General features: G+C 37.7%; 1 protein-coding gene across 3 annotated transcripts in view; it reads right to left on the reverse strand.

Annotated features, from left to right (window-relative positions):
* Positions 1-9,511: 9,511 nt before the first annotated feature.
* LOC131041398 (acyl carrier protein 1, chloroplastic) overlaps positions 9,512-14,345 on the reverse strand; it is a 40,465-nt gene continuing 35,631 nt past the window's right edge. For 2 of the 3 annotated variants that reach the window (XM_057974460.2, XM_057974461.2), the window contains exons 2-4: positions 10,319-10,429; positions 9,897-10,019; positions 9,512-9,784 (exon numbers count right to left, since the gene is read on the reverse strand). In XM_057974460.2, the coding sequence (XP_057830443.1) occupies positions 9,662-9,784; positions 9,897-10,019; positions 10,319-10,429 (357 nt within the window). In that variant the 3' untranslated portion in view covers positions 9,512-9,661. The remainder of the gene's footprint in view (positions 9,785-9,896; positions 10,020-10,318; positions 10,430-14,345) is intronic. The other variant, XM_059214117.1, reaches the window with a different exon arrangement.

Here is a 14,345-nt window from a genome sequence, read left to right on the forward strand (position 1 = left end):
AGTTTTCAGAAGTATACATGGTTGTATCAGAATAATTCAATTGAGGCCTAGTAGATTCATGTGGAGTTATGAGAATGAGTTTGTTGAGCTCCTGCAAAGGATTGTTTTCCTCCTTGCAGGGAGATTTGGAGAAGTCAAATTTACAATCATGGCTCTACTCGACACCTTGGGAAGATATGTTGTGGAGTTTGATTGTGAGTTAAGTAGACTTTATTTCCTATTGCCCACGCTTGTGATAGACAGAGGCATTGTTGATATTGATTACTCAAAGCTTTATGGGCATGAGATGTTGCATGATATTGATTCCAATCCTTCAAGATTTTTCAATTGGAGTCACAAGGGAGGTTAATGCAGTTTTGGCGTGATTTTTTCACTAATGTGATCAAAGTGGCGCAGCATAGGCATGGTGGGTTGTTCTTGAGACAATCATGGGACCCTGGGATCGTACTTGCTTTGATGTGGATCAGTTTAAAATTTTCCGGAGTTGTGGTGGCATTGCTTGAGGACAAACAATTTTGGGAAGGGTGGACTGTAATGTCCCCTTTTCCGCTCTAGTTTGTTTTGGGGACTGTTGGCCAATTCCGAGACCTGTTGGCCAATGAGATGCAAAATTAGGGTTTCCTTTTTTTCTAAGAGGATGTTTTGGCATTTTTGGCGGCTTGCATGTTGGAGTTTTACAGTTTTGATTATGGATTCCTTCTCGGTTTTCAGAAATTTTCACAATGATGGTACATGCGTAGCAATCAATGGAATTTGGTAAACTTACTATTTTTAGTAAGTGGGGGTAAGGACAACTCATTTTTGGGGGTTTTTTCTGGGTTTTTGGAGAGCTTCGCGAAGGTGTGACATGCAAATGAATCTAAAGACTTTTCCAGACTTACTATTTTTAGTAAGTTGCAACGGCTTCTCAAAATGTAATTAAAATGCATTTAGACACACTTACTATTTTTAGCAGTATGCTATTTTTAGTAAGTACTATTTTTAGTAGTGCTATTTTTAGCAGGGTTTTAACAGCTCTGTTCAGATGGCTATTTCCGGCAGGTAAGTTTGAGCAGTTGGTTTTCCAACATTTTTGGAGCTATTTTGGCAAGTCAGATATATGTTGGGCGAATTCATGGTTGAGGAAAAATATTTTATAAGTGCATTATTAATAAGGCAAGATTGGATGCCTTAGGAAGAAAAAGTTAATTTTATGAAATAATTCACTTATTTACTTTGGATGCCATAATGCACTTTATTGATATTTTTTATATAGTATCATTTTCAAGATAATAAGGTGCACATCCATTTTAGAGATATTTCAATTAAAGATTATAACCTTTAAAGTGTCCAAGCAATAGTTGATTTTGGTGTCCCTTTTGGAGGAATATATGATTTAAAATAAAGGCAAATATTATATTACTTTGGGCGTTCAAGTTGACATTTGACTTCATTTCATTTCATGTCAATTTGGAGGGAGTTGAATTTGAATTTGGAGCTTCAAAGGCTATAAATAAGAGTGTTGGGCTCTTGTTTTTGGGTATCCATGAATATTGCAACGAAGTGCTGCCGAAATTATTTCATACTTTGCTTCGAGGAATGCATACCTCCTAGCCTCCTTCAGTTTCGAGCTTGAAAGATAGCCCCTGACTGAATATTGTAACTATTTCTCACTTGAGGAGCAGATTGAGCTTAATGAAGATGAAGTTATTTGATGCTTTCTGATTTTGGAGAGTTGTTTTTAGATTCTAGAGTTTGTTGTGCGTATGGTGCTAAAAGTGAAATTCATTCGTAAGTCTCTGAAAGTTTAGTTGTCGTTTCTGGGTATTTGTCCAATGTTTTCCTCATGTCTAGGCGATTCATTTTGCTAAGTTTCATGATTTTTGGAGCTGATTTTGAATTTCTAGACAAAATCGCGTCATACCATGTTGGACATTGCTTGGAAAGCGTGCATTTATGTTTTGATCCAATTTGCATTGAGTTGTTGGTCTTGTCTTGGACGCCTCCTCTCCAGGGACCATTTGCATTTGATTTCAAGTCATTCGAAGCTGCATGGAGAAAGTTATGAGCATTTAGGTGATTTCTCTCCTTGCTGGTCTGTTATTTCAGTTAGTTGTTCTTTATATCAAACCTGAGTTATTTACTTGTTTGGATACTTTTGTTAAATTTCATTACAATACTAGGATCACAAGAAGATGACCATGCACAGTAATCATAGGGTGTGCTCAATAAATCACGAGCAATGATTCAAATTATTGTTGCCCTCCCAACCATAGACGATATATATGGTTATCGTCTCCCCCAAGCACGAAACTCTCTCTCTCTCTCTCTCTCTCTCTCTCTCTCTCTCTCTCTCTCTCTCTCTCTCTCTCTATATATATATATATATATATATATATGAACAACAAGATTCTTTTACAATGATCAAGTATAAATGCCAATGTGAATCACTTCACTCCTTGAAGCTATATGCTTAGATCAATTTACAATGCACAGTTGTGTATGCAGTCCACACTGCATTAATGTATCCAACCTATGAAGAATGTGTTCGATTAGCCAAGGAAGAATATGATCTGCCAAGTAGTCAAGTAGTGTATTCACTCTCCCAAGGAATGATTTCGCTAATGATAATTTAATTTGATCTGAGATATATGAAAGTCGATCTGCTACGGAAGTCGATCTATTGTGGATGATGAACGAACTTGCTAATGATAAACACGAACTGCATATAGGAAATCTTCCACACGATTGGAGTATGTTCCAAAATTCACCAAATGAAAGAGGTGGCATCCCTCTTATACACGCCATGGTGACTCTTCATGAAGAGTCGGCTTCTTCAAGGGCAATGTGATCCTTCATCAAGGGGTGGCAGACAATATCAATGAGGCGATGTGTCTAACCATGGGTGACAGGTGTGTGTCTTAACCGATGCTTAGTTAAGGACTTTAAAAACAAAACCGCTTCAAAATGTATATTATCCGCTTTCTCTAGAGTATACACGGGTTCATGATTGTCTAAGGCCGATAGGCCAATTAGAAAATCATGTTTGCTATGTCGGCCAAGGGAAGGATCCGGTCATAGCTATAACTTCAACAACTTTCATATGCTTGATAGCTCATATTTGTTAGAGGATCAATTCCTAACATTTTGGCGTGATTAGATATCAATTTCCTATTGTAATCTGCAAGCTATTGCTCTCATTGTAACGTTGAAATCAATAGTACTAATGAGCATTTGCTTATGACATTTTACATTTTGTATTTCCCACTGTAAAAGTGGAAGAGGATGGCTTAGCCACCTATCTATTACTTCAATTGGTTTTCAAAGTCCTCCCTTTGAATAAGTGGTTGAGTGATTTTACTTTTAGTATTGTAATAATTGTCCTCCTGCTAAATAAGTGGTTGAGTGATATCATTTTCAAGATTGTAATAGCTCTCCTCCCGCAGGAAAGTGGTAGAGTGATTTTATATTTGAGTTGTTCTTGCTTGCTGAGAAAGCAGAAGGGGTTGGCTTGCCGCCCAGCATTGTACTTATGTTTGTCTTTGGAGTTAACGATCCTCTATTCACCGTATGCTCTCACCTTCCCATATTGGGCTCTTGGTGAACAGAAAGTGGAAGGGTTACCTTTCAACAACATTGTATTTCACTTTCCTAACCTTAACAAGTGCTTTGATGTGTTAAAAAATCAAAAGAAAGTAAGGGGGCCATTACACCTATGAACTTCAACAGCTTTTGATTCTTCGACATTGTGGTGGTGCCCTATGACCCGCTCGGTGTACTTGGTTCAGTTGGAATTGCTCCCAAGTTCGGTGCACTGGACCCGAACAGATTGTTTTGACTATGGTGCCCTGATGTCCTTCCAACACTCTTAGCCACTCGCGTATCCTTTACGCGTCTGTCTTCGATGTGCTCCTTACTTTGTGTCCTTCCAATCTCTGATCCCCTTGACTCCCTTCGGTACAGTGTATCTATTTCCACTCCATCGTCCCTAATTTCTTGTAATGTGACGGTTGGGTGCCCCTAATGGCATCAAGTGTTTTCAATCAACTCCAATACTTGGTCATCTTTAGCCAATCTCCCACTGGAATCCCCTTTGACATTTTGGTCCACTTCGTATCCTTCGGTACTCTCTTGGTTTCCTTTGGGTAACCCTTATGTGTCCCTGCAATCCCCTTCAGTTAATTCTTCTGCAATTCTCTGTAGCCACCGTCTCTGCTCGGCTTGCTCTTCCAACCTTAATGTTCTTTGGATAGCTTTGTGCTCGTCCTCTTGTCCCTTTGACACCTGCTTCCTATCTTTGTTCAAAATCACTGGCATCAATTACCTCCTTTGTATGGATTGAGGATTCGTTGTCGTCGACGACTCTCATCACACTCCTCTTCCCATCAGGTCCTCTCCTCGAATCACTGTAAGATCTGCTAGTGGCAATCCTCTTGGTTTCCTCTTCTCGCAGGTTGTGGAGAGCAATAAAGTGTTGTACTAAAAGCCTTGGTAAGTGGCACATAAGACAATCCACTACTGAACTTACCCTGAGTGCATCCCAAATCACACTCTTGGGAACTTCTACGCGTTCCGCCTCCCTACAAACGTAAGTCCCAATGGATGCCTTAAGTATATTTGCACAGTCCTTCGTCAGTGCTCTTTCCCCTTCATATACTTCTTTGTCACTGGTGCTTTGTTTGCTTACTGGTTGGCCCATTATAGGGTTCTCGTCATGTCATACGTCTACCATCCCCTCAAGTATTTCATTCTCTAGATTCGTTCAGGCAACAACACCAAATGTTTGCCCCATAAGGCACATGCAACATAACAGAATGCAAGTAAAACGCAACAGTACACATATGCACAATGTATAGAGAACTCACAAATATATTCATTGATCACGGAATTACAGTGTATCTCCAAAACAACATTTCCCGTCTAAAATAACATACCTTGAAGATAAGTACATAGACATATATAAGGGTGTCGACTGGCTGCGAGTGCCAACCGTTGGCAACAGTCGGCTAACCGTCGACCCCTCGACAACAACTAACAGCTACTAATTAACTCGACAACAATAGAGAGATAGAGCTAGATCTTGGGGAAGAGAGAAGAGGGTGAGATAGAGAGAGGTAGAGAGAGAGGATAGAGGAAGAATAATAGGGAGAGAGATAGGTCTAGAGTTCGGGGGAGATAAAGAGAGTAAGATAGAGAATGCGAGAGAATTTTGATAAAAGCTTGTTGATTATTGAAAGTTGACTAAGTTTGGAAACTTATAAATCTTCTAAAGCCTAGAATATGCATTATAACTCCTAGAGATCTAAAACCACTCTCAAACATCCTGCCAATATATACATGAAATATAACTTAAAATATAACGTAAATATTATATTTCATCTATATATTCTGATGAAGAGAATGATATTGACTTGAAGCCAAGGATGCCATTTAAAAAAAAAATCACCATTTCTTTCTTAAGGACCAAATTTTTAAGTTGGGTCTATGGGAGACTCCCATGCGTCCTCGAGATGGCCAAAGGATTCCTAGGAATCCTTGGGATGTCTAGGGACATTTTGACATCCTTGTTGTCCACATTGTCTTGGCAACGTTCTGATGGAGGTGGCAGTTCGGCGGGGGACGTCCCCATCCCTAAAACGTGGGGGAAAAGGGGGGGATGTGTCCCTATGGAGCACTAAATAGTTATTTATATTAAAGAAACCAATTTTGTGCATGTATTCATGCATTATAAAAGATGGGTTATAAGGGTTTTTATATTTTTGTAACAGTTTGTAAATAGAAAAATAAGGCAGTATGAGGATAATTTGGAGTGATAAGGTTTTTGTAATTGAAATTATAAGGTGATTAATGTATAAAACTTTGCCATACTAAGTGCAAAGTGCAAACCAAGAATAAGTATAAGAATTGCAAATGAAACTTTGGCATACTAAGTGAAGTTTAAAGTTTTAACTTCTAAACTAATAAACATAAAAAACATGGAAATGATTACATAAACAATAAGATTGGTGGATGGAGGTTTGAGGTCAAGGACCAATGCCCCTTGTGGGGGTCTTAATTGTGGCTTTGACTATGAATATGCAAAGATTTGCAACAAGGGATATGTCTTATGTAGATTTTTATGATCATGATTCATCACTAGCCTATTATTTGCCTAGACTTATAGTTTGATGGGGATTTTGGGGCAACACCAAAACAAGGTTAACGGTAGAACTGCTCACATGGGGTCAAGGGTGAGAGAGAGAGATGTAGAGAGATATGTATAGATCTTGGGGAAGAGAGAAGAGAGTGAGATAGAGGTAGAGAGAGGGGATAGAAGAGTGATAGGGAGAGAGATAGGTTTAGAGTTCGGGGGAGATAAAGAGAGTGAGAGAATTATAATAGAAGCTTGCTGATTTTTGAAATTTGACTATCTGGAAACTTATAAATCTATTAAAACCTAGAATATGCATTATAACTCCTAGAGATCTAAAACCACTCTCAAACATCCTACCAATATACATGAAATATAACTTAAGCTTAAATGTTATGTTTCCTGTATATATTTTGATGAAGAGAATGAAATTGACTTGAAGCCAAGGATGCCACTTTCACAAAATTTTCACCATTTCTTGCTTAAGGACTAAGTTTCTAAGTGGGGGCTATGGGAAAATCCTAGGCATCCTCAAGATTGCCAAAGGATTCCTGGGAGTCCTTGGGATGTCTCAAGGACATCTTGCCATCCTTGTCACCCCCATTGTCTTGGTGGCATCCTGATGGCGATGGCAGTTCAGTGGGGGGTGTCCCCACCCTATACCCTCGTCCCCGAGGATGTCCCTGTCCCTAAAACGTGGGGAAAAAGCCAGGGATGCATCCCTGTGGAACATTGGATAGTTATTTATATTGAAGAAACCAATTTTTTGCATGTATTCATGCTTTATAAAAGATGGGTTATAAGGATTTTTTATATTTTTGTAATAGTTTGTAAATAGAAAAATAAGGCAGTATGAGGATAGTTTGGAGTGATAAGATTTTGTAATTGAAATTATAAGGTGATTAATGTATAAAAGGTGCACTTTTAGTTTAATTCAACACCTTTATTTTTTGATAATGTTTAGTTTCATTATGTTACCAAATGTTTGTGCTTTTGAGGTCATTTATGCTACACTTGTGAGCTTTCAAAGGTTTGAGTGCTACTTATAGCAGTTAAAGAGTAATAAAGGCCTTAAAGGTTGGACGCATTAAAGGTAGGAGGATTTTTATCATCTAGAGCTAGCTTCTTGCTTGAAGATGATACTTTGTATGAGAAGCACCATTTCAATCTATGGAGCAAAGTGGGGGCTTGGCATTTCATGGTAGAAATTGTGGGTGCAATTAATGTATTCACTATGGTTCAATTTCTTTTGTACACTAGAGGGGAATTGGTTCTCACAACATTGGAGTAGGGACATTGACACGTTCGGAGGAAAGTGGACTCTTAGAGAAGAGTTGTTCTCTAATATGCAGCATTAGATAAGGGATTCTGACACTCAAAGAAGATGTGGACTCTTGGAGGAAAATTGTTCTCTCATTGTGCATGAAGGATGGGAATATTTATATTCTCTCATGTGGTACAAAAGATTCGTAGGTTTGACAGTCGAGAGATCCACTGATGGATTCAATTTAGTGTTTCCTAGGTGAGTCAGGAGAATTGGTGAAGGTGCTTCATCAAAGTTTCCAAGAGGGCTACTGTGTTTAGTCCTTGTGATGTTTCATCCTTTATCCAGATTGATGTAATAAGGGGGAAAGGGTTGGGGGGAGAGGGAGGAGGGGGGAATGTCGGTTTTATGTTAGATCAGGGATATATAGGTTAGATTAATAAATAATATTTTGAAATGCAAATGTTAATTTGTAAATAAAGTTGGACTAAAAAATAAATAAATAAAATAAAGATTAATTTATAGTTAGTAAATAAAACAATAGTTAGTCTGTGTATTTAGTATGAGAATCAATGGCTTTCTAAGTCAATGTATTGAAATGTAAAAATAATCCGAAATTATCAATCTCAAATCAATACATTATTTCCGTGTGTTATTTTATCTGCAATAATGGCTTGATCTGCAATATCATTTTTGTGCTCACCATTTCGATAGTTCTCTTGGTATACCCCAAGAACATGTCCACTCCTTTGAATTGATGGCCTGTCTTTCCAAAACTGAAACAATTAGAGCAGATGTGGAGAATTTGTCCATCATTGATAGTGGCATATTTGAAAAGATATGAACAGAATGATTTGAAAGAGAAACCTCTTCTAAAGGACTTAATTTTCATTGATCTAGAGGGTGCATTCATCGAAAATTTTCTAAGTAAGGGCCCATCTCCATCATCCCAGATTACACGTGAAGCACATCATATCCTTCTCTGGGAGAAGCGAACAGGAGCTCCAGTCCCTGATAAAGAGGTGAGTGGTAAAAAAGAAAAGCAGATAACAGTGAAATTGTTACCTGCAAAAGTAGGATTGGTCAAACTAAACTTTGATGGCTCTTCATGAGAGTTTTTTGCTGTTGTAAGAGTAGGCAGAATTATCAGGGATGATAGAGAAAAGGATTATTGCTTCTTTCTAAATTCACATCCTTATTGTAACCAATAAACATAATGAAGCGATGGCTTTGATTATACGCCTGTAAGTGGTCTAAAAATTGGCTTCCAAAAAGTGGAGATTGAAGGGGATTCTCATATCATAATGAATGCCATGATGGAAATGGATTGGCATGATCAGAATATCTTGGTGGAAGGAAATGGAATTGTCCCCAACATCTCTGAAGTATTTTGCTGACAATGTTATTAAGAAGCCAATAAGCCAGCAGATTTTCTGGCTTCTATTGGGTCTTCCAGCACAGATCTCTCTAATCCATTAATCGTAGATTATGATCCTAATAGGTGGGAGGACATTGAAAATCAAGTAGAGGGACATATCACCCGACAATCTTAAAGAAGCTGCTCTAGAGACTGGATGGTGCTGTGTATGTGGAGGTGGTGTTTTATTTTTTGAGATCAAGGTGCTGAGTGGTCTGATGTTTATTGGGTGCTGAAGTATACTTCATGTTCTTCTGCTATGCATGGCTTGCCTGGCGTCAATCTAGTTCAAAGGATGAAAAAGGAAGCTTTCTTCGTAGTTGGTTGTTAAGGTCAATAACATATAACTTTGGTATTGTCATGTGCAAACTCTATCCAGTGATTTTCTCTGGAAATTAATGTGATTGTTAGATAGTTAGGGAAGTTTGAGGTTTACTATTGAATCTATATTAATAAAGCAATCTAGTACCCAGCCTTCTAGGCTATTTTGATTTTTGGCTGGAAGATCATTTATAAATAATCCTCCTTATTCCATTTAAAAAAGATGCACTCTCAAATTTTAAATTGAAAGGCCTTTAAAAAGAATAACAGAAATCCTTGCAGGCCCATCCCTACCATAAATCTATGTTTGACGATAAATGTGCTTGTTTAATTCAATGGAAGATCACGTGATTTTCTAATGTCCTATAACATGCTTCAAAAGACAAATGACACATATACCTGAGTAATGGATCATGATTTTTTATTTTCTTTACCTAGATGCAAAAACGAATTCCACTACTTGGGTCATATGGAATCAAACATGGGCGTAGTAACTGCTCTACTAAAAATGTATACAATCCTTGAGGCCTTGTTGGCTAGGCACCAGAGATTACTTTTTCTCGATCAGTTTTTCTATCATGTCAGCTGCTTCTTGCACAGTTGTAATATTCTCTGAACCTTCCTCCTCCACACTGATTTTAAATTCCTCCTCTAAAGCCATCACTATCTCCACCTGAAAGTAAAAGATACACATCTTAGCTAGAAACCCCACCCCCTGAAAGAAAAAAAAACAGTCAATAATGACTGTCAAGTGTAACATTCTACTACACAAAAACAGAGTATACTGTATCCAGGGAATCGGCTCCCAATGTAGAAAACTTAGACTCAGGAGTTACTGAAACATCATCCGATAATGCCAACTGCTTTTTCACAATTTCACATACTTTAGTTACAGTCTCTGGCTTGGCCTGGCCATTAAATCAAACCAATCAGGGACATCAGTTACAGAAATCATTGCTATCTGAATGAAGGTTCAGAGGAAGATTACAGAATCAGTGGCAGAATAAATGCAATTGACTGCATAAATGTTGTAACTGTAAACTGATTCATGCCAGTTTCAAGAAAACCTTACTCATCTTAGACTGAAAAATCAATTCATGAACAGCAAAAATTAAAGTAAAGGTAATTTTCTCTGAGAGGCTGGTGCTTCCTTATTTCACTAACAAAAGCTGCACAATTATACATAAAGAAGAGAGAAGAATCATACAGCACAGCACACGTGCAAAGTGTAAGACAAGCTTGATGCTGTCTGCAGTAAAGGAAACCCCTTCTTTCGAGGAACAAAATAAGCCTTGGTTCCAATGAATTTGTAAGCAGCCTGAAAAATATCAACATGAAACTATAAGGAAAAGGGTATTCACTATGCAATCCTTTGAGAAGAGATATTGAAGAAACTTAATAACCACGCACAACTCAAAATTCAGAGAAAACATGAACGATGGTAAAATTAATGACCGTCTGTAACTTGACAGCGTTGCTGGGGAACATAACTAAATCCACTATTAGAAAAATTATTTATACTGCGCTCAGAAAGACCACTTAAGTGGTAAAGTCCCAAAGGGTTCCATTTCCCCTTCATATGCAGCTATGGGCAGAAATTTAGTTCTTTATCAATCCAACTTGGAACTAACAATTACACTCCTAAGCACACATGATAACTTCATAAGACTAATTAAAGTTGAATCCAAAAATATTGACTGGCTATACCGTTCACTACTGAGTAGATAACAGAGCTAAATTGACCTCATATTATGTAGAACTATAGCCATTAACCATACCAGCTTCCACGAGCTACCACTTCAAGCGATAAGAATCATCCAATCAAATCTAAAATCAATTAAAGTGATAACTATAAAGCATTTGCTTCAGAGGTTGACAGCTAATATAAAATGAAAATTAGATCATAAAACAAACATAACATGCAGTCTCTCTGGCAAAGTGCTAGATCAATGCTGCATTTATCATCTGAGCACCACTGATGAGAATTCACAGAAATTAAACAACCTTAGTTCAAAACTCAGACTCAGCAGGCCTAAAATATGACTCAGACTTGGGACGTGGTGAAATTCCAAATATTACTTAAACAAATAAGTTCTTAAAATGGTCTTCAAACACATGCCTAGAACTGAATTTACAGACATCATAAGTAGTTTTCCTTCATTTATATATCAAAAAATGAGTTTAATACAAATCAATGTCGTATATCATAATATTATTTGATATACCAAGTTTAATATAAATAAAATTACAATGCCTTCATAATTTACAAAATTCTTCTACAACTAAAGCTTCTAGGTGGCTTTATGGGTGCCCTCAAACTAGATGTTAATGCTTCCTATTGAGGAACAATATCACGTTCAGTAGGAGCCTCAAGCTTATGATGTGCATCTGATTAAGTCCCTATTGAAACCTCACGTCATGCCTCTCATTTGCCTAGCTGCACTATGTGAACCCCTTATCCATGCTTTAATGCAAGATAAAAAGCCCTACAAATTTGAGTCTGATCCTATAGAACTCATGACCATAGATGCACCACTCGCAGAGTACTCGGCAATTTTTGAAAACTCACCAAGTTATTTTGCCTGGTGAGTAAATACCACTTTTACTCGCAAGCAAAACTCGCCGAGTTTTTGACAAAGACTTAGTGAGTCTGAGTTAAAAACTCGGCCGCCTGTGCATAAAGGGGAAAAACAGCAGAAATTAAGTTTATTTATCATTTTTTGTGTTCTATTTTGCTAAGAGGGGGAAAAAAACTCTTCCAAACACTTGACTACTGATTTCCATCGATTTGAAGCGGAGGCGGATTTCAAGCGGATTTGAGGTGGTTTTTGAAGAAAAATCAAATTCTCGGGTAGGTTTTTTGATTTTTTTTATAAGCTTTTTTAAAACATTTTATTTATTTTTTGTTGTATCTAGATGAATAGAAAATCGTTCCTATGTAGTCAAAAATGTTTTTGAGTCATTGGAACAAGATTTAACACTATTTTTGACAAGTTTTGTTGAATTTTTCACTATTTTTTTGAAGAATCTCTAGTTTTTCAAAAAAAATCAAACCCTAATAGTTTTTTTTTTTTAACTTTGAGATAGTCTAAAATTATTTATGCTAATTTAGATAGTTTGTTAAATTGTTTAACTAAAATATTAACTTTGTCTTTTCACTTTGTATGTGTAGGTTAACAATTAACCATTAATTCAGTATGGCAAATTCTGATTGGCCACTAGAACCATGTCCATCTGGATATGTAGGCACTCGTCCTAAAGGTGCTAGAGATAGGGCTTGGAGGTATGCCTATTAAGGACCAGAACCTGGGACAATGATTTGCATAAAATGTGAAAAAATAATTCATGGAGGCATAAACTGCCTCAAATACCACCTTGTAGGCATCGAGAAGCATGATGCTAGAGTATGTCGTGGGACCAACAATGAAATAAAAAGAGACATGAATGCCTTACTTTCAGCTGGGGAAGAGAAGAAATTGCAAAGGGAGAGGGCAAAAGTAGCCATGAGATCAGCCATAGTTGAATCTCAAGGTGCTTCAATTAACATTGAATAAGAAGAAGAAGCACTTCAGGGCATAGTGGGCTCTCGTTGTGGCCCATGTATCCGCAAAACCAGCACCACCTCGACCACCGCTACTACTTCCTCTAGTAGAGTACCTGGCACTGCTGCATCACCATCAGGGACATAGTCCATAGGTAGTTATTTTGTGCCCAAGAACACACCAAGAGCACAACCATCATTAGAGGCCACTAGATGGAATAGGGAGACACATGAGAAAACAGACATTGCATGTGCTGATTTGTGGTACTTCAACATCCCATTCAATGTGGCAAATAGTCTTTATTGGTTGAATTTGGTGACCGCAATGACAGTTTCAAGAAAGGGGTACAAGGCCCCTTCTCGCAGGGATTTGAGTGGGAGGTTAGTAAATAGTCCACTTGATTTCATTTTTAATTGTTTTTCAAATTTCTTGTTTATTAAATCAAAATTGTGTACTACGACCTAATTTCACTTTGTTCTTGTAGGTTGCTCACAAATGCAATTGATAGGGCAAAAGAAGCGGTGGAGGACCAAAGAAATGAATGGAGAAAATATGGCTGCACCATTCTTTCTGATGGGTGGACAAATGGCAAAAACCGAACCATTATTAATTTTTTGGTTGCTTGCAAGGATAATGTGGTGTTCTTGAAATCGGTCGATGCTTCCAGTAAGGTGAAAAATGCAGAAACATTGGCTGGAATGTTGGAGCACAATGTCATGGAGGTGGGAGTAGAGAATGAGTTGCAAATCATCACAGATAATGCAGCAGCATATGTGGCAGTAGGTAGAATCCTTTTGAATTATCACCTTTAGCAATATTTTCATTTGTTGTGGCTTTGTTTTCTTGGTTGTATCTTTCTTAAGAATAACTTCTTATTTTGCAGTTAGAATCCTTCAAGAGAGGCACCCCACTCTTTTTTGGACACCTTGTGCAACACATGTCCTTGACCTTCTTTTGGAGGACATAGGAAAATTTGATTGGGTGACTCCAGTTGTGGAAGATGCAAGGAGGATCACGAAATATATTTTCAATCACCCTTGGGCTCTATATTTGATGAGAGAGCACACCCAAGGGAGAGATTTAGTGAGAGTTGGTGTCACAAGGTTTGCAACGATTTTCTTGACGTTGCAAAGCATTCTTGCTGCATTGACTTCTTTGAAACAAATGTTTGTGAGTCAAGCATGGCTAGACTCACCTTATTCAAAGAAGGCTGAAGGAGAGGGTGTCGCATGCATAGTCTTTGACAACCATTTTGCACAAAAGGCTATAGAGATTGTGAAGGTAACTTCAAAACTTGAATTTTTAATTATTCTTGATTCAAGTCTTTCATTACTAATTTGTAACTTCATTAATTAATCTTTTTTTAATTTGTATTTTTCAATTGTAGGTGTCACAGCCCTTGGTTAGAGTTCTCCACTTGGTAGATGGGGATAAAACCCCAATGGGGTATATTTATGAGGCCATGGATAGGGCCAAGGAGTCTATCAAAAATTACTACAAGGGGGATAGACTCAAATTTGATCCCATTTGGGAAATTATTGATAAGAGGTGGAACAATCAGCTCCACCAACCCATTCATGCAACAAGGTACTTCCTCAACCCTCGTTTTAAGTTTGGGGGTTCTTACTCAGATCCTAATGGAGAGGTCATGGAGGGCCTCACTACATGCATTCAAAGGATGATACCCAAGGT

This window comes from Cryptomeria japonica, chromosome 11 (genome assembly GCF_030272615.1).
Source record: "Cryptomeria japonica chromosome 11, Sugi_1.0, whole genome shotgun sequence".
Lineage (NCBI taxonomy): Eukaryota > Viridiplantae > Streptophyta > Pinopsida > Cupressales > Cupressaceae > Cryptomeria > Cryptomeria japonica.